The 27,246-nt window shown below is 36.9% G+C and overlaps 1 protein-coding gene across 1 annotated transcript; it reads left to right on the forward strand.

The window, feature by feature from the left end:
- The first annotated feature begins 5,577 nt into the window (after positions 1–5,577).
- On the forward strand, positions 5,578–25,424 carry BTC (betacellulin). The gene is made up of 6 exons (XM_058183309.1): positions 5,578–5,764; positions 10,572–10,670; positions 14,701–14,806; positions 16,561–16,707; positions 18,640–18,747; positions 19,911–25,424. The coding sequence occupies exons 1-5, from the start codon at positions 5,716–5,718 to the stop codon at positions 18,743–18,745; spliced, it is 507 nt and encodes a 168-aa protein (XP_058039292.1). The 5' UTR covers positions 5,578–5,715; the 3' UTR covers positions 18,746–18,747; positions 19,911–25,424.
- The last annotated feature ends 1,822 nt before the right edge of the window (positions 25,425–27,246 follow it).

Raw genomic sequence — 27,246 nt, forward strand, 5'->3', positions numbered from 1 at the left:
CAATGAAGTTGTTGAAGTGTTGTCCCGGTGTCTGGAAGCCGTATGGGTCTGGATGGGGAGAAACAGGCTCAAGCTCAATCCCTCCAAGACGGAGTGGCTGTGGATGCCGGCATCCCGATTCAGTCAGCTGCAGCCGCAGCTGACTGTTGGAGGCGAGTTATTGGCCCCAAAGGATAGGGTGCGCAACTTAGGTGTCCTCCTGGATGAGCGGCTGTCGTTTGAAGATCATTTGACGGCCGTCGCCAGGAGGGCCTTCCACCAGGTTCGCCTGGTTCGGCAGTTGCTCCCCTTCCTTGATTGGGATGCCTTGTGCACAGTCACTCATGCGCTCGTTACCTCCCGCTTGGATTATTGTAATGCTCTCTACATGGGGCTCCCCTTGAAGTGCACTTGGAGGCTTCAGTTAGTCCAGAATGCAGCCGCGCGGGTGATAGAGGGAGCCTCGCGTAGCTCCCACGTAACACCGCTCCTGCGCAGGCTGCACTGGCTACCTGTGGCCTCCCGAGTGCACTTTAAGGTTTTGGTTACGACCTTTAAAGCGCTCCATGGCTTAGGGCCCGGGTACTTACGGGACCGCCTGCTGTTACCGTATGCCTCCCACCGACCAGTACGTTCTCACAGAGAGGGACTTCTCAGGGTGCCGTCCGCCAAGCAATGTCGGCTGGCGGCCCCCAGGGGGAGGTCCTTCTCTGTGGGGGCTCCCACACTCTGGAACGAGCTTCCCCCGGGTTTACGCCAAATACCTGACCTTCGGACCTTCCGCCGCGAACTGAAGACACACCTTTTCATTCGTGCGGGGCTGGCTTAATTTTTTTTTTTTAAATTTTTATAAATTTTAAATTTAATTGATTTTAAATTTGTTATTTATTTTAAACGGGGTTTAGTTTTATAAATTTTTAAAATGCAAGGCTAATTATAATAATTTCTATTTTAAATTGTACATTGTATTGTTATTTTTTACTGCTTCCTGTACACTGCCCTGAGTCCTTCGGGGGAAGGGCGGTATAAAAATCAAATAAATAAATAAATAAATAAATAAATAAATAAAATATACTCCTTGATTTTCTAACTCAATTTTGTCTTGGTGCATATGCTCTCAGTGTACATAAAAGAAAAGATACGTTCATCAAAGTACAACATTTACAACACAATTGATGGTCAATATATCAATATAAATCATAAGGATTGCCAGCAGCAAGTTATAGTCATACAGTCATAAGTGAAAAGAGATTGGTGATGGGAACTATGAAACGATTAATAGTAGTGCAGATTCAGTAAATAGTCTGACAGTGTTGATGGAATTATTTGTTTAGCAGAGTGATGGCCTTCGGGAAAAAACTGTTCTTGTGTCTAGTTGTTCTGGTGTGCAGTGCTCTATAGCGTCGTTTTGAGGGTAGGAGTTGAAACAGTTTATGTCCAGGATGCGAGTGATTTGCAAATATTTTCACGGCCCTCTTCTTGATTCGTGCAGTATACAGGTCCTCAATGGAAGGCAGGTTGGTAGCAATTATATATATAAATATATAAACAAACGAGATACTAACTTATTTAGGCATCCAATACAAGTCACACATTTATGTGCTTATATTTGATTATGTGCAATGATGTCATGAAATACATGTCACTCGTTTCATGACATCATTGCACATAATTTCACCTTACAATTTATATTGATATTGATTGCTTATTTGTACCCTATGACTATCATTGTTTTAAGTGTTGTATCTTGATGAAGGTATCTTTTGTTTTATGTACACTGAGAGCATATGCACCAAGACAAATTCCTTGTGTGTCCAATCACACTTGGCCAATAAAAAAATCTAGTCTATTCTATTTAAGGTATTGGACAAAGATTCAAGGGATCACGATTCAAGTCAATCTTCAGTGAATGACTTTTGCTTGTCATATTTCCTCAGCCCATCTTATCTCACAGGGCTGCTATAGAGGTAAAATGAAGAGAAATATCTATTTAAATTACTCTGAACTCCAGGAGAAAAGATGGGAATCAAATCTAAAAATATAAATAATTAAACAACAGATGTAGACTGCTGTACTCAATTAATGGTATTATTTTAATTTATGAATATAAGTCTTTTACCAAAAGAAAAATACTTTAAATAAATATTTTGAGACAAGTTGATTTTGTGCAAAACATATTCAGTAATATTTATTCTCATACTTAAAAGGAGAATCATCAAGAAATAGGAAAGGTGAAAGATTGGGAGTGAAAAATTATTTCCATCCATGATGCATAATGCAGGGCTGTCGGCAACTACAGTATGAATACTCTGTGTCACATCTCTGATCCATGAACTGCAGGAATAAAGAAAACAATCAAACAAATAAGGTTATTTAAGGGACCATCTCTCTCTAATTACATCACCCCATCCGATCAGATCTGGCAGGGATGCTCTGGATACCATTTGCTAAGGACCTAAATTTGGTGGATCCCAGGAGATAGGCCTTCTCTGCCATGGAGTCAGCCTATCTATTATTTATATCCCAAACTCTGTCTTTATCCTTTAGGTCCTAATAGTCACCTAGTCCCAGAGGATCTTTTAGAAAAGCTTGCCTATAATTAAGAGTTAAGGTACTCTCATTTTCACCAGAACAAAAATAAAGTATTTGGACAAAAATGAAGTATCCTTGGGATTATTCTCGAATCCTGATGACTACATGCATATAGTTTATTTTGCAATAATAGTGGAAGTGGTTTTCCATTGGCTCTTCCAAAATTATTTTTGTTTTTCTAAATCAGTTTACAGCCATGATATACTTGGTAGTCTTCCATCAAAGTACTGATAAGGCCCAAACTTGCTTAGTTTAGGAGCCTAGACAAAATCAGCCTGAGAAAAAACAAAACAAAACCTCTTACTAAAACACACAAAAATTCTTCATATTTGCTCTGGCTCTCTGAGTTAAGCCTAAGGCAGGCTTTTGCTCCCAAAAGAAACCCAGAAATGAAGCATTAAGTCTTTCATTCTGATCTGTGGGGATTGCATGTATTATGAAAGCAGGATGTTATTATCCCAATTTCCACCCCCAAAAGCTGTTAGATATAAGATCTACAATCAGTAGCCCTTGCAAACTGCAGTTATTCAGAATAGAAAGGAACAATTTTATTTATAATATTTATACCTATATAATTTATATAATACTGTATATATACTGTGTATATAAAATATACACCATAAGTTTTTTATTAAACCTTTTTAAAGAAAATTTTTAAAAAATCAATCTAATATAAATATAAAGAGAGGAAAAAAAGAGAAAGGAATCAAAGACACAGTTTTTGGAAAGGAAAAAAAATAAAAGAATAGAAGGGAAAGAAAAAGATACAGACTTCCAATATTCTTCACACTTATATCTTAAATCTTTCTCTTTACTTATTGCCTTCTTATTACAATGTGTCCTTTCTAGTCATTTTTATGCAAAAAGAATCCATAAGGGGTTTCTAGTCACCAATAAATGTAGACAGTGTCTTTTCTGTAAGCAAAAAAATTAGTTTATCCCTCTCAGCAAGATTTTCAATTTTGTCAGCCATTCCTCCATAGTGGGTAGCATTTGATTTTTCCATCTTTGTGGATATGTAATAATCTTGCCTTGGTAATTATATACTAAAATAATCTTTTGGGCTCTTTTCTGAATATTCATTAGTCCTAAAAGTAAAAATTCTGGCTTCAGTTGAATATTACTATTTAAAAACCTCTATATAAAAATATGTATTTGAATACAAAACTTTTTAGCTTTCTTAAATATTCACCAAGCATGATAAAATGATAGATTTGAAGTGCCTTCGTACCTTCTGGATAATTTCTTTTCTTTTCTTTTTTTTTAAAAAAAGTTTTCATTTTCCATAATAATTCCCACAATTTGACCAGTGTACAGTACAATCACTTATCCAACAATCAATCCTATACTCAAATTATGCTCAATCGGGCCTGCTCGGTCGCCACTCCCTTCCTTAATCCTTTCTACCCTTCTCATCCTTCTTCTACTTTCCCCACCATCCTCCTCCTCACTTTCCTCCTTCCCCTCCTCCTTCCCACTTCTCACTTCCATCCTTTCTAACCTCTATCTTCCCCTCCTTCTTCTCCTCCTATCCTTTCTTCCCCCTCCCTTCTTTCCTACCTACCTACCTGCCTACCTACTTTCTTCCTTCTTTACTCCTCTTTCCTTACCCTTACCCTTCCGGAGTGGCTACCAAGCAGCCCCGACTTTACACCATTCCAACTTATTTAATTCTACCATTATTCCTGTACAATGGCAATCAATCAATTTATAATCTTCCCCATTCCCCCCCATTACTCCCCCCCCCCGAGACTTCCCAGAACAGAATACAGGGTATAGTAAGTAACAGACATAATCTAAAATACCTTCTGGATAATTTCTATGGTGGCATATACCAATTATACATTATTTTATGATTAATTACACATTATTTTACAATAAATCGCATCCTTACGATTTATATTAATATTGATTGGTTCCTGATTGCTTATTTGTACCCTATGACTATCATTAAAATTCATGATAATGAATTTTTCATGATCTTTTCTTTTATGTACACTGAGAGCATATGCACCAAGACAAATTCCTTGTTTTTCGAATCACACTTGGCCAATAAAATTTTTTATTCTATTCTATTCTATTTTATTTTATAACAATTTTCTTTGAGATCATAACACAATAAAATTTCATTGTTTTTCATCACATATTTTCCCATCGATCAATCTGTATACTGTAATCAAAATTTTTAGTCATACATTCTTTAACCTGGTCTTTCTCTGTATCAAATTTTAACAAAAGTGTTTAATTTTTAACAATTCATCCTCATGCACAATTGTACTTCAAAAAAATCTTTTTGTCCACTTTGAATCTTTTTGATAACTGCAAATGGGAAACCATTGATAACTATATCCTTAATTGATCTCTTTACATAATTAAAAATTCCCCTTGATGATTTTCCATTCGTTTCCTATAGATCAACTATTCGTCTTTGCTGTTTCTTTTCTACAATATGCTTTTTGAGCTGAGATCCACAAAGGCGTTTTCCGGAGGATGGAATCACAGCACATGGATTTCATTAAGGCTCCTCAATTTAAATAATCTGAGCAAAGGGTTGAGTTGCTATTCTCGGTAATGACATGATATTTGGATCTCATCGCTTTTGTCTCCCGCCATTGCAGTTAGGGTTGGATCCTGCTTCTGCCAACTGAGCGCATCCTTGGGTCTGTTCTTTTAATCATCGCCTCCCCCCTCCTTTTTTGCGCCTGATATGATCGCTACGGAAGTCTTCAGGAGTCCTCTGACCGGTGGCGTAAATATTTCAAGAGTAAGAAGTAATAATCCTCTTCAGGGACTGGGAAAAATTTCCCTATATACCTGAAGGAAAGACGGTGACGCCAACCCCCGCCCCGTCCGTGCCAGGAGGAGTAGGAGCAGCAAGGGCGCCAGGTGTTCGAGCGATTCCGGATGGCAGAGATGGCTGATACTTCTTTTCATGCAAGGCGTTAAAGGGGGCGGGCGGCGAACAGCTAGCTCTGTGCCTTCCAGCCAGGAGAAGCAGGAGGCGGGGGAACCCCTGTCTCAGGTTGCCGGAGAGGCTGCGCCTTTCCGTCTCAGCGGCGCCTCCTGACTTTTCCAAGTTGTGGGGCGGTGGCTGTTTCGTGTAAGTTGCTGCAGTCCGCTGGCTAGTGGAGGTGAATCCCGGCTATGATGGCCCTAGACGCGCTTCTGGGTTCTGGCCCTCTGCTGCTCCTGGGTGAGGATTGACGTTTCCTTTCTACCTACCACGGTTGTCGGGTGGGTTCCTGGCTACTTGCTGCTGTTCTTGCATAGAACACTCTTCGGTAGCTTCACGACAGGTAGACGTTCAACAGGTGCGTCCTTTTCTGACATAAGTCATGCAACTAATATACCCGGGGACCCTTGTCGGAAAAGAGAATAACATTTCTAACTCAATCGCGCTGTCATTATTTCTCTTCTCTGGCAGGGATTTCCAATCAATTTATACGCTTATAAGAGTCGTCTTATAAGTGAGAGGGGCGTCATATAAATTAAATCAAATCAATAATAGCATATGAATTTAATAAGCAAGTAAGTTAGTAAGCAAACCCCCAGCAGGGTCAGCTTCACTTGCAGTGTTGTTGCTTGTCCTGGATAGGAATTCTGCCAGAAAAAGAAATAAATAAATCAACTTATCCATGTCTTCAATCTATTTGAACAGCAAAGTGTTTGCAGTTATGACTGTTTGTAACTTTTGTAATACAAAGAGAGATCAATTTTTTCAAAGACAGGAAGCTCTATGGAAAAAAATAGCTTAGGTTGCTGTTGACAAGACTTCATCCCGACCCTCTTGGAATATGGTCAAATCTATTCCATCAACTGAAAAGCCTTGTTCATTAATGATAAAGTCAGACTCTTCCTTCCTTTCTTTCCTTCTTTCCTTCCTTCCAAGTTTTGCATTCAGGCCTTGCTATGGAAACCAAGTACCCACTTTGTTATGGCTAGAGAAATCTGAAGTAGGATTTTTTACGGTGCCAAGTATATCATCAATTAGATTAGACTGCCTTTGCTACAGCATTGCTTGGCAGGATACCCATTAAATAGAGTACCTAAGTGTCTATTTTTATCCTGTGTGTTTATTTTAAGGGGCCTTAGAACACGTTAAAAGGTAAACAAGTTAAAAGGTAAAGAAAGACTGCTCTGGTTTAATCACAAACCAGCCTAAATAGTTTGCAATATTTCTCATTTAAATGTTTTTGTTATAATGTGGGCTTGTGTGTTTATTAAGGTATATTACTTATTAACTAAATTTTGCAATAATATCACTACACATCACTAACAATCTATTACATTATAGAGAGTTGAAAATAATTATTGTGTTAATTTGCATTGCATTATAAACGCATGGCATTTAATAGCATCTGTTTTTCAGCAAAAGAGAATCCATATAATTTATAATCCACAACATATTAATTAGGGTTATTTTAAAATATTGGCATTACAGAACATATGTCTGGATTTGTTTATCTGATAGTAATAGTCTTTGGGAAATACTTTCAGCCAATTGATTTTACTAAACATCACATTATTTATATTGATAGCAATTTCAATAGTGGAATATTTTTTAGTTCTATGACACTTGCCTTGAGATATTGCAAGTGGTTTAACTGGATTACATGTTTTTCTGGAACTCCTGGAATGTTTTAATACTAGTAGTCAAAGCTTAGTGATGAAACACACTTTTAAAAAACATCCATGCCTTTCTGTTCCTACTTACTTGCTTTGTTGGGACACTGTTGTGTTGTTGCTTTCCCTGGAAATGAAGTTTACTTTCAGGACAAAGACCTGTTCATATATCTGGTGACTAGATAAAGTGTCTCTCAAGTTAAGTTCAACTCCTGAGAAAAAATTAAGACATTCATATTGCTTCTTTGACAATAGTGTGGAAGTGGTTTGCTGTGTTTTAGAATATTTTCCCCAAGATATTTCTTTTCTAGTCTACCAACTCAGAAAACTCACATTCAGGTACTGTGAAATGCCTAACAGAACTTGGGAAAATAAATTGGCAACAAGACAATTAATGGAATAAACAGGGCTATGACTTAAGCCAGGGAAAAAGGGAAGTGTGAGAAAGAGGATAATTCCATTTTAATTATAACTTGCAGTAATTATACTGTTATGCTTATAACAGATTGAAAATTTAAACATATTAATATTTTCTGCTATTTATTTAATTCACAAAGATGAATGCAACATGCAGTCAGAAGTTCACTGCCTAATTCAGCCTTAATCTTCCAAAATCTAGATTTCTCTTTAATCTCAAAACAGCAATTGCAAAATATGCTGAATTTCAGAAGTTTTTCCTTAGGAATTCCTACTTGTCTCTATTAAAACAGAAGGAGGGAGGGAGGGAGGGGGAGGGAGGGAGGGAGGGAGGGAAAGAGCGAAAGTGAGAGAGTGCTACACAGCTGTTGTACAGATGCAACTCTTTAATTTGCATCCTGTCTACAAAAGTTTCAGCCATGGTATGGGTCCAGCACATTTTTTTTTATAATTATATTGGTAATTTTGAGATACTGGTATGGCAATGTTAGCAATATTTGTGTTTGTTTTGAACTGTACATATGGTAGCTTCTTTGTTTATTTCTTTATTCATTACATTATTAATTGCTGTATCCTTCAAAATCTCAAAAAGATACTCTGGCTTTGTGTTTCAAGCATATTTAGTTCAATATTTTCCCCTATTATCTTACTTGCTCTATATTTTAAAAATAAAAACCTTTCATATTTAATATGTCAGGTGACTGAGCAGAATTATGCTTCTTTTTGAAGGCTGCAGTCCTTGCTTAGTTAAATACCTACGGAATTCATTGGCTTTTCCAGTAAATAAGTATTTTATTAGACTGCTTCATTTACGTAAGTGAAATTTAAGTTTAATGATACATAATATTTTAAACTTTACTAAGTTATTTGTACTATTTTCCTGCACATCTGTCATGATTAGGACAAATTTTACATTTCTGTTATAGCACTTTGTAAGTATGCACTTATCTTAACGGTATTCTCATTTTAGTTACCAAACTTGGAATTATAACACTTCCCATAATCTTGTTGACATTTAATATTTATATTATAATAAATTCTTGATATTTGGCAATTTTTATTTATTTACTGAATTTTATATGGTGTCCTAATATAGAAGGACCGATCATTGAAAAGAGACAGAGGGATACTCCTGAAATTGCCATCGATTTATCAATTTGACAAATGGGAGTGGGAATAACACTGCCTCCAGGGAATTCTTTTTCTGCTGCAGCAGTTATTTCTTTCTTTTTTCTTTTTTACTTTTTGTGGCTTCTTCATTACATGCAAATTTGTGAAAGAGTGTGCAGGTGTGCAAAATTGGAAATATTTGAATAATTTGCATCCTGTAGGCAAGAATAAGGGTGAGGAAAAATAATTTATAAATATCATTATCTAGTCTAAGAAAGCTTTAGTAAGAGGGACTTGGTTTGTACAGTTGATATATGTTTGGGCATAACAGTGATTTAAAAAAAACAACTCTTGGAAGAGCTAATAAAGGGGATTGAGGGTTAATTCCAGGTCACCAGCTGAAGAAATTCTTACAAATGTTTATTTGAGGCCTCCTGTGATGAAAATATTATTTAGTAATAGTGATTGTAGGCTGACTTGGAAGGCTATATTGATATCAGTGAATAAAAACAAATGTGAGATTAATTTTATACATGCTTGTTTAGAAATTAATATAAGTGATCCAATGTGATTTGCTGTCTTATGTTGAAACTTTCAACAGTGAAATAGCTAAAGTTATATATAGCTAAATTAGCTAAAATATCTACATTTATACATAGTAACACAGTCTATTTTCTGTGGGGAAAGGTAAGTTTGGTAAATACTAATTTAATCAGTTGTAAAAAAAATTCTAGTGTATCTGACAGTTTGATAGCTTTTGGAAAATTAGTCTCAAGTATAAACAGCTAACTTTTAGAGGAAAGGTACATAGTTATAGTAGTTTTAAATTGGACATAAAAAGTTTGTAAAGGAGACCCTGCAGATTCAACTCCACTAGTCATTGCCGATTATAGGGGGCAGTGCTTATCTCTGTTTCAAGGCCATTGAGCCAATGCTGTCCGAAGACATTTCCGTGGTCCTGTGGCCAGCATGACATCACGGAGTGCTTTTATCCCTATCTATCTACTTGCATTTGCATACTTTCTAACTGCTAGTTCACAATTCACAGGTGCTGGGTCAAGGGTAGGAGCTTACCCCATCGCATGGCACTCAGGTCTCAAATCTGGACTGCCGGTTTTCCAGCTAACAAGCCCAGCATCTTAACCACTGAGCCACCACACCACCAGACCTATCAGAGTGAAAAATGGAACTAATAAATTAGAACAATCTACATGGAAACCTAACAGAATCTATGTGAACAATTTTCAGTACTTTTTTATCAATTTAAATAAATAAGGAAAATTGCTACTATCTTCAGATGTTTGCATTAAACTGCATTAAATTGCAATGTGAACATAAATAAATAAACAATATAAATAAATTTATATTTATAGACGCTTTGAGCATACTGTTTATTTCCATGACTCTTGGTGCTTTATTCACGTGTAGCTGATAAAGCCCCTTCAAATCTTGTCAAGCTTCTCTCATAGAGCAAATCTGTGGAGTAAAAATGGGCACTTTCTCAGTTTTTCCTTGTCTGGGGAAGTTCTGTTAGCTGTTTAACAAAGATGTGTTAATCTGCCACTGTGCTATTAGAAGTAGATCTTTCAAACAGTTGAGAGCAAATGTTGTGAGGTACTTTTTAAAGCATTATTGAACATAGGTAACGTAAGTAATCTAAAATTTTCAAACTGAAAATTTTCTTAAGGCATAGCAAAACCCACATTGTTAGAGGATTAAGATAATGAAATGGGAATTGTATCTTTAGAAACAAGAGACAAACAGTACACTGGGTAAAAATATTATTGTAATTTGAGTTAATTGAAATATACTTTTGAAATAATTTCCATTCTCCTCCTCCCCAACTAAAGGCATAGTCATTTTCAGCTCTGTGACTAGCAGTGAAAATGCAACAGCTGGCCCAGAAACCAAGAAGCTTTCCTGTGATTACATGAATGGAACATGTACAGGTAACAGATGGACTTTAATTCCTGACAACGGCATTGTTTTTCAATAATGGGGAGGAAGACTGTTCAACTGATTAATTGACATAGTAATTAAGGTTACAGACTAGAAAACAAGAGACTAGGAGTTCTAATTGTCCATTGAGTACGGGTAGTTGAGTAACTAGGAGCCCATCCTACTTCACAGATTTGTTATGGGGAAAATAAGCGGAGCTAGCATCTCTGCCATCTTGAGTTATATAGAAAATAAAGGCAGGAAAGAAATCTAATGAATAAATATTTTCATTGTAATTACATGTAACAATGCACAATATTTTAGGATACTGGCAATCACAATTAAGCTCATTTTGCAATATGTTAATTATAAATATATCCTGTTTTAATGATTCTTTAAAGAAATATAGATGCATAATTCTTACTGATCATCAGTAACTTTGAATTTATTTATTATGAAATTTATTTGCTTCCCATTTCCTGTCCAATTATTAATAATCCCTCAAGTATTAATGTAATATTTAAGATGACATTATTATTTTTTATTTTATTTATTTATTTACATTTATATCCCGTCCTTCTCCGAAGACTGAGGGCGGCTTACACTATGTTAAGCAATAGTCTTCATCCATTTGTATATTATATACAAAGTCAACTTATTGCCCCCAACAATCTGGGTCCTCATTTTACCTACCTTATAAAGGATGGAAGGTTGAGTCAACCTTGGGCCTGGTGGGACTAGAACCTGCAGTAATTGCAGGCAGCTGTGTTAATAACAGACTGTCTTAGCAGTCTGAGCCACAGAGGCCCTTAATACAGCAGTGCAGTTTTTAATTCAAACCCAGAGATGGTTGTCAAGAATTGGAAAATATCTGGATTTCGAAGAACTATCCTTGGGTCTGAGGATGCAAATATTTTTGAATTTTCAAAGGTAGATGTAACCCATGGCAAAAAACAAATATAAAGTCAAAATGATCAAAGATACATAATTATTGCCATGCAGAGACTGACAGGGAAAGAAATATGTTCATGTTCTGTATATTCTCTTGCTGATGAGACCTCTAAGAACCAAATCAGACTCTCTGCATAATGTAAGATTTAAATCTCTCTCAACTTTTGCCTTGCCTAATCCCTCACCAAGTTCACAGTTTCACTAGGCTTATTTCCCATCTTGATAAATCTCTTTTATTTTACATCCATCAGTTGTTTTTAAATTGCTCTTGTTGTAACTTGTCAATCTTCTTAATTGAGTATAAAACCATTTCTCTCCCCTTCTTTTGCCCTGCTTTTCTCTCTTCCAATTATTTATATTTCATTCTCTGCAGCTAAGACTCATCAGGTGTTTTTGCTGTAACAACCAATAACTAAGGTAGAACATCAGCATATAACCTCAATCTGCAAAAATGAAGCCAGGAAAGCTAACCTCAGAATGAACTAAGACTTGCAACAAGTGTCAAAAATAATAAGAGAAGTTTATTTTAACATATAAAAATAAGAAAAAAGTCAAACAAACAAATAGTCCACTAATGGGAGAAGATGGCAAGAAAGTGACAGGGAGAAGGCAGAAAGCAGAGCTGCTTAATTTTTTCTTTGCACCTGTCTTCACACAAAAATAGCCCAACCTATCAAAAACAGAACCATAAAAGTCTAGGAATTCAGATTAAAATAGGAGAAAAAAGAGAGAAATGATAAGAGAAAATTTGTCCACTCTAGATGAGTTCAAATCAATAGACCTGAGTGATTACATCCTAGAGGTCTGCAAGAATTGGCAGACGAGATCTCGGAACCAAAGATTCTGGAGAACCAGGGAACTATCAGAGGACTGGAAAACAGCTGATGTGATTAAACTACAAACCAATAAGCCTGACATCAATGCCTGGGAAAATCTTGGAAAAGATAATCAAGTAACAAATCTGAGAACACCTAGAACTCGCAAACTGTCAAACTGGCGGCCCGTGGGGCAGATGTATCACATGCAGGCCATGCCCACCCCAGCTCCACAAAGGCAAAAAGTTGTGATACATCATGATACATCACATAATTGAATCGAGTTTGACACCTATGACCTAGAAGCAAGCAACAGAAGCCAACATGAGTTTGTCAAAAACAGATCATGCCAAACAAATCCTATTTCATTCTTTGACAAAGTGACTAAATTAGTGGATCAGTGAAATGCAATGGACTTAGTACACTTGGATTTCAGTAGGCTTTTGACAAAGTAGACCACGATAGATAGCACCACCAGATGGATTTGTAACTAGCTGACAAACCACAAACAACATGTAGTCTTTAATGGCAGGAAGGAATCTACATGGAAGGAAGGAAGCAGTGGGGTATCCCAAGGTTCTATCTTCGACTCAGTACTATTCAATATCTTCATAAATAATTTAGAGATGGAAAAGAAGAGGAATAACACCAACCTGGTAAGAATAGTCAACACTCTCGGAGATAGGCTTAGGAATCCAAATCAGGTGAAGCCTGGCTTAATAGCAGTAACCATAGAGGAATGTCGGAGTCCTAGTGGATAATCTCTTAAATATCAGCTGGCAGTGTGTTGCAGCCACCAAAAAAGCCAATGCAATCCCAAGTTGCATTAACAGAGAATCAAGATCACATGAAATATTAATACTGCTTTATAAGGCCTTGGTAAGACCACACTACAGGGACGCGGTGGCTCAGGGGCTAGGATGTTGAGCTTGTCGATTGAAAGGTCGGCAGCTCGGCGGTTCGAATCCCTAGTGCTGCCGTGTAACAGGGTGAGCTCCCGTTACTTGTCCCAGCTTCTGCCAACCTAGCAGTTTCGAAAGCACGTAAAAGTGCAAGTAGAAAAAATAGGGACCACCTTTGGTGGGAAGGTAACAGTGTTCCATGCACCTTTGGCATTGAGTCATGCTGACCACATGATCACGGAAACGTCTTCAGACAGTGCTGGCTCTTCGGCTTTGAAACGGAGATGAGTACCGCCCCCTAGAGTTGGCAACGACTAGCACGTATGTGTGAGGGGAATCTTTACCTTTACCTTAAGACCACACTGAATACTGCATCCAGTTTTGATCATCACAATGTAAAAAAGATGTTGAGACTAGAAAGAGTAACAGAGCAACAAAGATGATTAGAAGGCTGTAGATTAAAACATATGAAGAACAGTTGCAGGAATTGGGTATGTTTAGTCTTGTGAAAAGAAGGACTAGGGGTGATATGATAACAGAGTTCAAATATTTAGGGGCTGCCACAAAGAAAAGAGGATCATCTAATTTTCCAAAGCACCAAGGAAGATAAGTAGCAATGGTTGGAAACTAATCAAGGAGAGAATAATGACAATGACACTGAGAGTAATAAACCAGTGGAACATTTTACCTTCAAAAGTTGTTGGCGCTCCATCACTGGAAGCTTTTACAAAGAGACTGGACATCCATTTGTCTGAAATGGTACAGGGTATCCTGCTTGAGCAAGGGATTGGACTAGAAGACCTCCAAGGCCCCTTCCAACTTTGTTATTCTGTTGTATTGCAGTTAAGCAAAATTAAACAAATGAAAAAATAAGTTCCTTTGTGGCTATAAGTCATCATAGCTGCATCATTATTTCAGTAACAGATGCAGTAGCTTTTTCACAAAATTGTAGGGAACATAGGTTAGCATTACATTCCTGTCTTACTGGTAAAATGCAGAAACAGACTGTTGGACCTGATGCGACTTTCATTTGATTCAACACATTTTTAATGTTCTTTTGACTTATTTCTATGCAGATATGAATAAGATTGTACTGCTAATGTCTTTATTGTTTATTTATTGCTCCTGAGAACCCTATATGCTATCTTGGAATGGGACACAGAATTGGAATCAAAAGAGAGTGCTCGTGTGGAATTTTCCACTCAAATTGATATTAAAATAATTAAGAATTACTGAAAACATTTTTCAAAATGAGGAAATTATTAAAGATAGCACAGCAGGAAAAAGTTAGTCACTAGTAATCCAGGTGAACAAGTATTTTAAGTAGAATCTAATATATATTTTTATTTTTATTTTTATTTTGTTATTTCTAGATTTGAGATTGAGTGGGCATTTTTCTGAATGTCCTGAGGAGTACAAGTACTTCTGTGTCAAGGGAAGATGCCGCTATGTTGATGCAGTAAAAACTCCATCCTGCATGTAGGTTCCAAAACTAAACATGCCTTTTCCCAAGAGTTAAACCTGAGCATGACTTTAATGGCCAAATATCTCCAAAGAATATGTCATGCCCAGGCCAAATATGTATTTATTTGACTCTGTTTTCTACTAATGGCCAAGTGTCTTACTTATTTGAATCGGTTTGTTTCTTTCAATTCTGGAGTGAATACTGTAAGAACTCTTTAAATGCAGTCTTCCAATTATGGATTCCTCTCCATGTTCTCTTTAATGTTGATTAGTAGACAAAATCTTACCTGTGCAAGGATGATTGCTAAAATGCGAAAACTTTACAGTATTTATTATTTATTAAGAAATTCATAAAATTTCTTAGGCAGTGGTTTATGTTGCCTAAAGAATGCCCATGAGGAGTCTCCCTAGTTTACTTGTCCACTTTGCATTGACAAATCTGTGAGATTGAAGATGAGGTGGAGCAAGCTGATTTATTTTAACCTTTTAAAGCTATAATTTAAAATTACTTTTTTTCTCAGATTAAAAAAGGTAATATCTTAGATTTAGTATTGCAAAATTCTGGACTTAATCATATCTATATCACAACCTTTATTTCATACATACCTTCAATATGCAATATGATCCCATGCATAAGATTTTTTTAAAAAGATTTAGAGTTAAAGTTAATATAACTTTATTAAATTTTTTATTTATTATTTTTATCTATCTGCTTAGGGGATAGTGGGGGTAATTGATCTGTCCTGATTTTATAATTATGGTATACCTTCTCCATTACTTACTAGTTGTGGCCGTGGTAGGGCTTCAAGGATTGTTGACTGACAGAAAGTAAAGATTTGTCAACTAGTTACTCAGTAAAGACAACTGAAGTTTCCTGATGGGCCAACTATTCTATAAGAAAAATAATTCTGGGTGTCTTCATTGTTAATTTATTTTATTATCATTTATCTTTATTTTAAGATTCCGACACCACCAGAAATTACTCAATTTGGATAGGATATAAACTGGAACTACTTTCTTTTGTGATGAGTTGTTCTGGAACAGAGTTACTCAACTTGGCAGCTTGAAACTGTATGGACATCAATTCTCAAAAATTCCTAGCCAGCATGTTATCTGGGTAATTCTAGAAGTTGAAGTTCACTTATCTTCAAACTGCCAAGATTGAGAAATACTGATCTGGGAATACTGATTTAGTCCAACTGATGGGGTGCTTAGCCACAAAATGCCTTAACTGAACACATGTGGAAAAACAGCATATATACCAAATCTTCCACTGTTCATTTATTTCCAAATCTTTTCCTTATACAGTAAACCCCAAGCATAAATGGAGACACAGAGCATGCTGACTAGGGAATTCTGGAAGTTGAAGACCACACATTAAGTTGCTTAGGTTGCCAAACACTATCATGTTCTGGTGATATTTCCCTGAATGCAGCTGAAGCTCTTCTAGATCAGGAACTCCATTGGATGGCAGTTTTCAAGCCCTAAGATTCATCTGCATGTGCAATTCGTTTGCAGATCTCATAGGTTTCCCCAGTCTGTACCTGTCAGCTGTGTCACATTATAGTTTTCATAATCATCGGTTGGTGGCATGGCTAATGGTGATGGAATTGTGATCTAAATCATGTTGAAGGAACCAGGCTGGGAAAGATTGCTTTAGTCACAAGTGTGTAGTCTATGTGGGATAGATGCTACTGCAGAAATAGACTTCAGTCCTAAAGGAAAAAAGAAAACTGATTTGCAAAACATTTTTTCTACATTTTTTACAGCTGTGAGACAGGCTACACTGGGGAAAGATGCGAGCGATTGGACTTATTTCATTTAAGAGGAGATCAAAGTCAAATTGTGGTGGTTTCTTTGATAGCTGTTATGGTAATGCTTATCATCCTGACTGCATTTATCTGCACTTGCACTCAGTGAGTACACCCAAATGAAAATTTGGCTTCTATATGTATTTTCATGAAACTACAAATATAGTTACTAAGTTAATCAGCCTTTAGCAATTATAACTTATAGAAGTTTCTAATACTGTATAACATGCACACGTACATGCATTCCCACATGCAATATCTACGAAGAAAATAAAACTGAATTTACTATTCCCGATTGAAGTAAAATTTCTTCCTTAATTCTGGCTATGTTAGAATTATGTTCTTCAGTATTGTTCGTTTACATAAAGCTGTAGAAGAAATTCATAAAGAGATTTTTTGAATCAAGTTATAAATCTACCTATTTCCACATCTATTTTTTTAAGTGGGTTAGATACCTTTAGGTATAAGTACAATACTTTTATTACACTATTGCTCCAAAGAAATAGTAAACTCCATGTAATTCTTTTTAATATAATATAATAAATGGACAGAGAAATAGAATTCTGTGTAATTTAGTAATGTACTTTCTTTTTATTGTAGCTTTTTTAACTGCTATTGTTCAGTTGCTAAGTCCTGTCTGACTGTGCCGTCCCCCATGAGCCATAGCATGCTAGGTCTCCTGGTTCTCCATTGTCTCCCTGAGTTCAAACTTGTGCCCACAGTGTTAATGATATTATCCATCCATCTCATTCTCTGCTGTCCCTTCTCCTTTTGCCTTCAAAAATCTCAGCATCAAGGTTTTTTTTTCAGTGAGTCCTCTCTTCTCATTTGGTGCCAAAGTATCTGAGCTTCACCTTTTTTAATAGCTGCATTATACTACTGATTTACAGTCTGTTATGGATGATCCATAATATCTGGATTAGCCCATGTAGAATTTTGGACTAGAAGCTTTGATCTTGCCTAGGATAAGTGTATGTATGCATGTATGTATGTATGCAAGTATGTATGTATCCATGTATGTATATATATAATTTTTATAGCTGAAACATGTTACAGATTATCCTTTTTATAATATTGATTTGGACTTAGTCTTACAACTTATCAGTATATATTGATTCCTGCTTTTTTGTTTTAATTATTCCTCCCAGTTTCTTATCAGTTGCAAATTTGGTAGCCTTTTTTCTGAGCCTGGGATAGACAATCTGTGATAGTATATAATGACATCTCGAATAATCTTCATGACATCTCTAATATTCCTGAGTACTGGTCATATTGGCTGGGGCTACCAGAAATTATAGATCAGCAATATATAAAGGGGGTCTGGTGTCATTGCTCGTGTTAGGGACTTCTTACCTGGTCCAACACCTTAAAGTCCCTAACAAACGAGTCCCTAACAGGAGCAATGACACCAGACCCATACTCACGAGGTCTACACAGGATGTCACAACCGCACATCCACCCAGAAAGCAGACCCAAACCCACACTGATCATGAAGCATGACCAAGGACCAGAAGCCAGACCGCAGCTGCAACATTAGCCATTTTAAACACCTCCAATCCATACATGCAGCAGACTGACACCCACTATGAAGATGTAGCACGACCACGAAGCCAAACAACAGCAATGCAGCTCACCAGCTCAAATCCCCCTGCAACACAGACTAAACTGAGCATCACCAAGTCCCCACCCAAACAGGACACACCCCCAGCCAATCAGAGCACAAAAAACCCCCCATCCAATCAGAGCACAGCCAAGCTCCCACCCAATCAGCTCAAATCCCCACTAGCAGTTAAAAGGAAGAAACAGCTGCGATCACACATTGCTCCCAGAAGCACGAAGCTGAAGCCTGAAGATGATGAATGAGATTTCGTCGAAACGTCGCCAAGACACTTCCAATTTTACATGGGAGAAAACCCAAACAACCAAAGACCTACATACAAACACCTGTGAAAACCTCAGAAAACAAATATATATATATATGTATGTATGTATGAATGTATGTATCTCATAGACTTAATTTTTTACTTCTTTTCAAAGTTATTGTCGGAAAAAACGTATAAAGAGGAAACAGGAAGAATGCGGGACTTGTGATAATGAGCAGCCAATGAAAACTGATGATATACTTGAGACAAATATTGAATGAAGGTAAAGATGGTTCTGAAATTTTACATCCTGGAAATGTGAAAATGAGGGATAATTTATTTTATTTCCAAAATTTATTTCCAAAAATTTAATTTGAATTCATAATATTTTCTTTAATGCAAGTTTGTTTTAGTTTAATGGATTACTATACTGAATGATATTTACCAAATGAATGTTTTATCGTTATGTACTGAGAAAGCAATATTTCTCTATGTGAACAGGCAAGTCATTCATAGTTAACTGATAGTTTTCCCAGGTATCTTAACTTATTGACATAGTGGCTATAATCTCCTTTTTTATTAGCCATTATTGATGGAGATGTAATCAGGACATGACTTCATTTTGTTTCTTAAGATTTTTTCTAGATTGAGGGTTTCTTTTCTTCCTAAATATTATTTTATTTCACATAGGAGAAAGCAAATAATCACATACCAAATGGATGATGTTTATTTACATTGCATACATACGTTCCATTGAGAAAGTACACAGTGAAATTAAATGAGAAAATGAGGATTTTTTTTTTATTATGATGGCAGAAAAAAAGAAAAGAAAGAGTGCAGCAGAGTCATTTTAATTTTAGTATTCAGGCATAAAAAGAGAAACCTGACTGGCCTGCACTGCCTCTCCTTTTTGTGAACCATAGCAAGGGATTTTGCACATACACCCTCTGCTCAGTTTGATTTGTAAATGAAAGCAAATGAGAAGTTATTCTTCCAATACATGCATCCAATACATTCTGGAAAAGTGAGTAGTCAAAGAGGATATTAAAAACAAACAGATTCCCCCCCCTCCCTCGGAGTTTATGACAGACACTTAAAAAAACCAAACATGTGGATGATAGTATCATGTTCAGCCCGAATTCACCTGAATTCAGCTTGCCATCAGTTTGTGACTTTTTCCCCATCAAAGGCTGAAAAAAAGAGTAGTTCTAATGAGCCCAATGATTTGCTGAAAAACTACATTATCGTGCTTTCACTTTTTTGTGATAGGATAATTTTCAGAAATCTTTTCATCTTATACATTATATTGCACCAGAGTGATGAGAAATAAATCTGTGGTTCTCTGTATTTTTACAGTAACCCATAATAAGCAACTGCAAAGATCTGCTGAGCATCTGTTCTACAGAATAATAATTCTAACAACTGCTTTCTTTCTTAACTCTACAGGTAAACAAAAGTGCTTGCTGACAGATTCCAAAGACTTGTGCCCTTTTCCTTTTAATGACTTTCCTGAGGACTAGTGATATGAAAATAAATAAAGAAAAAATAGACATGGGTACATAACTTCAGTCACTTGTATGATATCTGACAAAATCTATTATAATAATGGGAATAATAGTGATAATATTGGGAATCTAGGAATTTTATTATATGTCTGAAAGATGTTAGAAGCATAGTATTTGACATTTAACACTCTTAAATTTGTCAACCTGAAAAGCAACTTGGTGTTTTTTCCGCAGTCAAAACAGATAAAATGTCTGGTAGTATTGCATATTCTAGAGTAACTAAAATAGGCACTTGGGTAGTTATGTTTAGTTATAGTTTCACTAATAGCTATAATTTTATCAATAGAAGAGAATATCAATAACTCAGAATTGAACTGTGGAGTCTCTGGTGCTCTCTGAGCTTGTTTGTTTTTTTGCAGGTAATATTTTCAGTACTAGAAGAGAATGAGCTTTACTCTTTGTTTATATCCAGTAATTTGCCCTGTCAGTGTTGGTGGGGGCAGGTTTATATAAACAGGGAGCAAATTACTTCCTTGTAACAATGAAGATGTTACATATTCAGATAACAAAATGTCTGCAAACAAGCTCAGAGAGCACCAAGGATTGGTGTAATTTTAATTGGTGATTTCATGTTTTATGTGGCCTTTTTGAACTACCTATTTTCTTTTACATTTAGTTTTGCTGTCATCTTTACTGAGAAATGGAATATAAGCATAGTAATGTGGCTTTGCAAAATTTCACTGTTTTGAGTCTATGCTTTAGATTGGATTTAGGATGGCATCATGCATGTGAGGTGATACATAGTTTGTTGGTAAATTGGTTGTACATAATGTAATTTACTCCCCATATTGCATTGTAAAGATCTAGGTGCCTATTCTTTTTTCCCCAATTAACTGGGGGAGGGAGTATCTTTGTAGCCCCTCTATGAACTCTAGGATTTAGATTTCAGTAGGCTAAAAGCTTACTAAATAAGGCCAAATTAAGGCCAGCCCTAATCTAGGTTTAGGACTCAGGCCTCTCCCAGACAATCTTAGTCTGCCTTGCAGCTGCACCACAGCGATGGCTCACAGTTGTGGTGACCACTTTCCTTAGCTTCTGCCACCGACCACATTGGCAGATCTCAGTTGCCACAGCATTGGCCTGCTATTAGGCCTCTTTCTTGTACCTTGGCGGCTGCACTACTCTACAGTCTTTTTAATCAGAAGGGATCCTTCCCAGTCATAGGACCTGCTGAACTGCAAGTAGGATTCCCTCTAGCCTTGACAGGGCTTATTCTTATAACAGCAGCTTTAGGCTGGCTCAGCTGGGCTGCAGTTTTGCTTTTGGCTCTCAGTTGCTCAGTGACACCCACAATTTCTGAAGGCAAGCTGGTCCACTGATTAATTGTTCTCACTGATGTGCAATTTGTAATTAGTTCTAGGTTGGATCTCCCTTTAATAAGTTTCATTCTGTTACTTCTTGTTCTGCCCTTAGGTGTTTTGGAGAATAGTTTGACCCCTTCCCTCTGTGACATCCCCTCAAATATTGGAATACTGCTACGATGTCATCCCTAATTTTTCTTTTCTTTAAACTAGACATATCCAATTCCTGCAACTATTCTTCATATGTTTTAGCCTCCAGTCCTGTGGTGGGTTGCCCCCGGTTTGGACCGGTTCTATAGAACCAGTAGTAAAACCGGCGGAAGGCTCCGCCCATTGACCTGAATGTCATAAAAGTGATCTGCGCATGTGCAGAAGCTTCTGCACATGTGCAGAAGATCGCGCGCATGGGCACAATGCAAACCCGTAGTAAAGGTAAGTAGAACCCACCCCTGCTCCAGTCCCCTAGTCATCTTTGTTGCTCTTCTCTTTCTGCACTCTTTCTAGAGCAGGGGTGTCAAACTTGCATCGTCACAGCAGTGTCACATGACATATCAGGACTTCCCCGCCTTTGCTAAACCAGGCATGGGCATGGCCAGAGTGTGACGCATCTGGCTCATTGACTGGGAGTTTGACAGCCCTGTTCTAGAGTCTCAGTCAGTGGTGGTATTCAGCCAGTTCTATCCAGTTTGGGTGAACTGATAATGGTGACTGCAGGAGGCTCTGCCCACCTGCCCGGACATCATCACATCCTGTTTTTGATGCTCTGCGCATGTGCAGAAGACTCTGCACGTGTGTGGTGGTGGCGGCTGTGAGTGAAGCTAGCGCATATGCACGTGCTCACATTTGCAAACCAGTAGCAAAGGTAAGTGAATACCACCCCTGGTTTCAATGTAAGACCCCTGAAGTAAAAAGTATAAACATGTTTGTACAGCTTCACATTTTTGTACCTGAAAGGTTCTAAGTAAGACATGTGCAAATGATATTTCAATTTTGAAATAATCTTTTGTTTGTTTGTTTTAATCACAATCGTTGGGCCTACGCTCTACAGCAGGGATATCAAACTCAATTTCATTGAGGGCCACATCAGGGTTGTGTTTGACTTCGGGGGCTGGAGTAGGTATAGTCAGGGTGGGTGTGGCCAGCTTGATGTCACTTGTATCAGGGGTGCCTATGGTGCCCTGAGTGCTCTGCCAGAGAAAACAGGTTCCCAAGGCTGCAACGGCCTTCTGCAACCCTTTGCCAGCGAAAATGGAGCTTGGGAGGGTTGCACGCAGCTCCGTTTTCACTGGCAGAGGGACCCTGGGCCAGTCTTTCGCTGTTTCCAGGGCTGCCCCCTGGGCCAGATCTAAGCACCACATGGGCAGGTTTCGGGCCGGGCTTTGAGTTTGACACCCCTGCTCTACAGCATTCAGGAGCATGCCAGACTTTGCATTGGGGTCACTGACACCATATACAATATGACCTCCTTGGAGGTGAGGCTTCTGTCAACTAATTGTGCTGGATCCTGGTGTCAAACCTGGTGTTAAGATATGATCTGATGTCCTGGAGTTGCACAATGTGATTTCCACATGCCTCCTAAATTAAATGTTCATGTACATAGTGCAAGTCTTATTACAAATATAAATATTCTATTGATATGTAGGTCTTTGGTTATTTGGGTTTTCTCCCGCGTAAAATTGGAAGTGTCTTGGCGACGTTTCGACAAAGTCTCATTTGTCATCTTCAGGCTTCAGCTTCGTGCTTCATATATATATATGGCATCTTGGTTTATATAATGCAGTAGTGGGTTTCAATTTCGGCCGCTACCAGTTCACTCGTGGATGTGTGCGTGCTTACGTGCAATGCTTCTGCACATGTGCAGAGATGTCCGGGCAGGTGGGCAGAGCCTCCCACCACCTCTGCCACCGGTTTGTCCGACCTGGGGCAAACCGGTAGCAGTCCACTATTGATATAATGCTTCACTATGTGTAACATCTTTCAATATATGGAGGGATGGGAGTCTTTATTATTTTTTATGAAGCATATTACTCTTCCAGAACACTTGAGAGAAGAAACTTAGATTGTGTTCAGTAATGTGAAAAGAATGATAAATCTTATAAGCTATTAAGAAAGCCTTTTGACTTGAATGTAATTGTATATGTAAACTATGCTTTGTAATGGTAGTTTGATGTTTACCAAATTAGGGATGGATGTTAAGAAGTTATATATAAGTCAATTACTGGTATGTTTTAAAGATGTATGAAAGAGGAGCAAGAGAAATAAAATTACTTAAGCTATTGGAAGAAAGTTGAATAATGCAGAAATTCAATTATTTGCAGAAAGCTAAGCAAACCACAAAGGATATTCCACAAGTATTTAACAATGCAAAGGACATAATTGTAATTTTGGAATACAAATCTGACACCAATCAATTATACCTATTATGAGATGGTTTAAATGTTAAGCTTTCCAGTGCAAATGAAAGAAAAATTATTTCAAGTAAATCAACAATCCTCAAGAAAAGTTTGGGACTTTTTCTTTATGGATACTAACAAGGTTAAGAATCTCCTGAGCAAATGAAAAGTTTATATTTGTTTGATAGACATTCCAAATAAAAAAGATTTTAATTTATGAGGACAAGTTGGAAGGAGTGACTTAATAAGCTAATTTGAGTTAAGATTGATTTTTTACTGGTCTGATTTGTGTAACTGAAAGAAAGTTCCAATGTATGGTTTCATGTTTATAAATGGATTTGATTTTTCTTTCTTTTTCTTATATGTAGTGCTTCAAAAATTCCTAAAGTTAGTTACATTTTATTGAAATAGAATTTGAAGGTAAATATAGTATGTTAAGAGGAAGTTAAAGAAAAGATGTATTAGAATTTGTTAACTTTGGAAAAAAAATTAAAGAAACATTTGGAATTTTAAAATGGATATAAAATAAGTTTTCCCTGTAAGGTTAAAGAAATTGAAAGAGTACAGTGAATTTTGTTAATATGAATGAAGATCATCTACAAAGTTTAATAAGCTTAAATAGAAATATATATTACTTTTCACAATAATGGAAAAGAAAGAAAGAAAAATGGATTGGTTAAGCTTGCGATGTAAATTGTTCTAAACACAGAAATTTTATTTGGTCCTGTTTCTATTGAGATGTTGCTTCTGGTTTTTTATGCTTTATATAGGGAAAAATGGCAGTGGTGGGTTTCAAGATTTTTTATTACCAATTCTGTTGGTGTGGCTTAGTGGATATGGCTTGGTGGGCGTGGCAGGGGAAGGATACTGTAAAATCTCCATTCCCACTGCACTCCAGGAAAAGGATACTGTAAAATCTCCATTCCCACTCCACTCCAGGGGAAGGTTACTGCAAAAATCCCATTTCCTCCCGATCAGCTGGGACTTGGGAGGCAGAGAATAGATGGGGGCGGGGCCAGTCAGAATTTTTACTACCGGTTCTCCAGAACTGGTCAGAACCTGCTGAAACCCACCTCTGGAAAAATGATATTTAAAATTTTATTAAAAATTTACTAAATTTAGAATTGGGTAAATTATAGAATTGGCTTGTAATAATTATAATTTCAACCTTACATTATCTATAATTGTATTAGTATTTTACTGTATTGGTAAGAGCCAGGGTCAGCCTTTGTTTTTTCTTTTTTTCCCCTTACAGTTTGCATTCCCCCCCTTTTTTCCTTAATTTTTATTTTTCAATTGCATTTTTGTGTTATAATAAACTATAGAATACTTTAAAAAAGAAGTGTATGATGTCTACATCCAGCAGAGCAGAGACACTATGCGTATAAAGGGGTCTTGTGAAGGTCATTGCCATCCCATGGCTGAGCACAGGAGATTTATGTGAATTTTGACTTTGGAAAGGAGGAAATTGGGTATATAACTTCCTGCAACATAGCTTGGCAAGGGGAGAAAAGTATCAGCCATTTTCATATACACTACAAGGGAAGAATTCACACCATTCATTTAGAGGCTGGGGCATTATAGAAGCAGAACTTGCTAAATGGCCAGATAGTTCAGCATGGGTGATCTATAAATATGATAAATATAGAAATATAAGACAAGGGGGAAATGATATATTGGAGGCAGAGAAATGAAGTAAAAAACTTTAGGGGACTGGAGGATAAAACATATGAAGAACGGTTGCAGGAACTGGGTATGTCTAGTTTAACAAAAAGAAGGACTAGGGGAGACATGATAGCTGTGTTCCAATATCTCAGGGGCTGCCACAAAGAAGAGGGAGTCGGGCTGTTCTCCAAAGCACCTGAGGGTGGAACAAGAAGCAATGGGTGGAAACTGATCAAAGAAAGAAGCAACTTAGAACTAAGGAGAAATTTCCTGACAGTTAGAACAATTAATAAGTGGAACGACTTGCCTTCAGAAGTTGTGAATGCTCCAACACTGGAAATTTTTAAGAAAATGTTGGATAACCATCTGACTGAGATGGTGTAGGGTTCCTGCCTGGGCAGGGGGTTGGACTAGAAGGCCTCCAAGGTCCCTTCCAACTCTGATGTTATGTTATGTTATGTTAACTCTTGGGGCTGTGGAGAAATGAAATAATAAGACATGCAATTGATTAATATCTATATTCTACTATGAAATGATGTTTGTAGGGAACCAGTTAAATACCATTGTACTTCCTGTAAATTTACAGGCGAGAGCCACCTTTCCTTCTACAAGATCTTGGCTAAGAGGCCAAACTCTCCTTGTTTCTGGTTTTTATTACAGAATTTTTCTGCCATTGGCTATTTTAAATCATTGGAGGTATTCCCATTTACTTCTTTAATATCACCACCAAATGTATGGAAAAGATTTGAGCTTCTATTTGGCTTAGTTTAAATCAATCTTCTCCGAAATAAAGTGAACACATTTAAAAGAATATATAATGTAATGCAAGGTAATAAAGCATAGCACAATATAATACGTTATATATATCTTATGACAACTAGTTTGGTTACTGGTGAAGGCACCAGGCTAGAAACTGGGAGACCATGACTTCTCATTTTTGGACACAAAGCCATCTGGGTTACCCTGAGTCATCACTTTCTCTCAGCCCTAGGAAGAAGACAATGGCAAGCTAATTCTGAAAAACCTTGCCAAGAAAACTGTAGGTATTTGTCTCTTTGAGAACTGCACATGATTGAACAGAAGAAAAATAATATGCAAAGAAAATTTCAAAAATCAGTGTAATATTTTTGATGAAAGGGTTGGCATGATAAGAATATGTTCATACATATGATAAAAAGTGGCCCTTTTGGAGGATAAATTTCTTTAAATTTTACATTCAAATACCATTCAGCAAATTGAAAAAACAACTGTTCTTTGTTACAAACTTATGATAAAGTAGTAAAAATGTAATGTGGTTTACCTAGTATTCTTAAAAATTACTAGATAACCTGTTAACTAAGTTGACAATATCTACAAAATGATAGAGCAGAATTTATTTTTTCTGGATTTCCCAATAATCTGTATAATTTTTAATTACTTTTTTCTAACAATTGTTTTTGAGGCATCAGTAGACTTAAGCTCTTCATAATTTAGAACGAACCCTGGGCCTTCAAAGAGCTGTGTCTGTGACCAACATATTCAATTCTAATTGGAGAAATCCTTGATGTAACTAAAGAATGGAGCCCTCATTTGCACTGTACATTACAGATTTAGCATTGTTTTTCCATCAAGTTTATCTTTATGCTGGCAATCCACATGCCTGAAGGTGAAAACGTTCTTGCCAACCAGCTCAGCCAGCCATAGCAGAAGAGACACCATGAATAGAAACTGCATGTGTTGATGAAGGCAATAAATCATGTAGAAACAACCCCAAGGTTAGTTTATTCTTAATATGGAACAACAACCAATTCCTCATAGCAACAATAATAGAATAGTATTTTCTTGAAGATCTCTGTTTTTCTTGGAATGGATTCCTATT

The sequence above is a fragment of the Ahaetulla prasina genome, chromosome 4 (assembly GCF_028640845.1).
Source record: "Ahaetulla prasina isolate Xishuangbanna chromosome 4, ASM2864084v1, whole genome shotgun sequence".
NCBI classification, from domain to species: domain Eukaryota; kingdom Metazoa; phylum Chordata; class Lepidosauria; order Squamata; family Colubridae; genus Ahaetulla; species Ahaetulla prasina.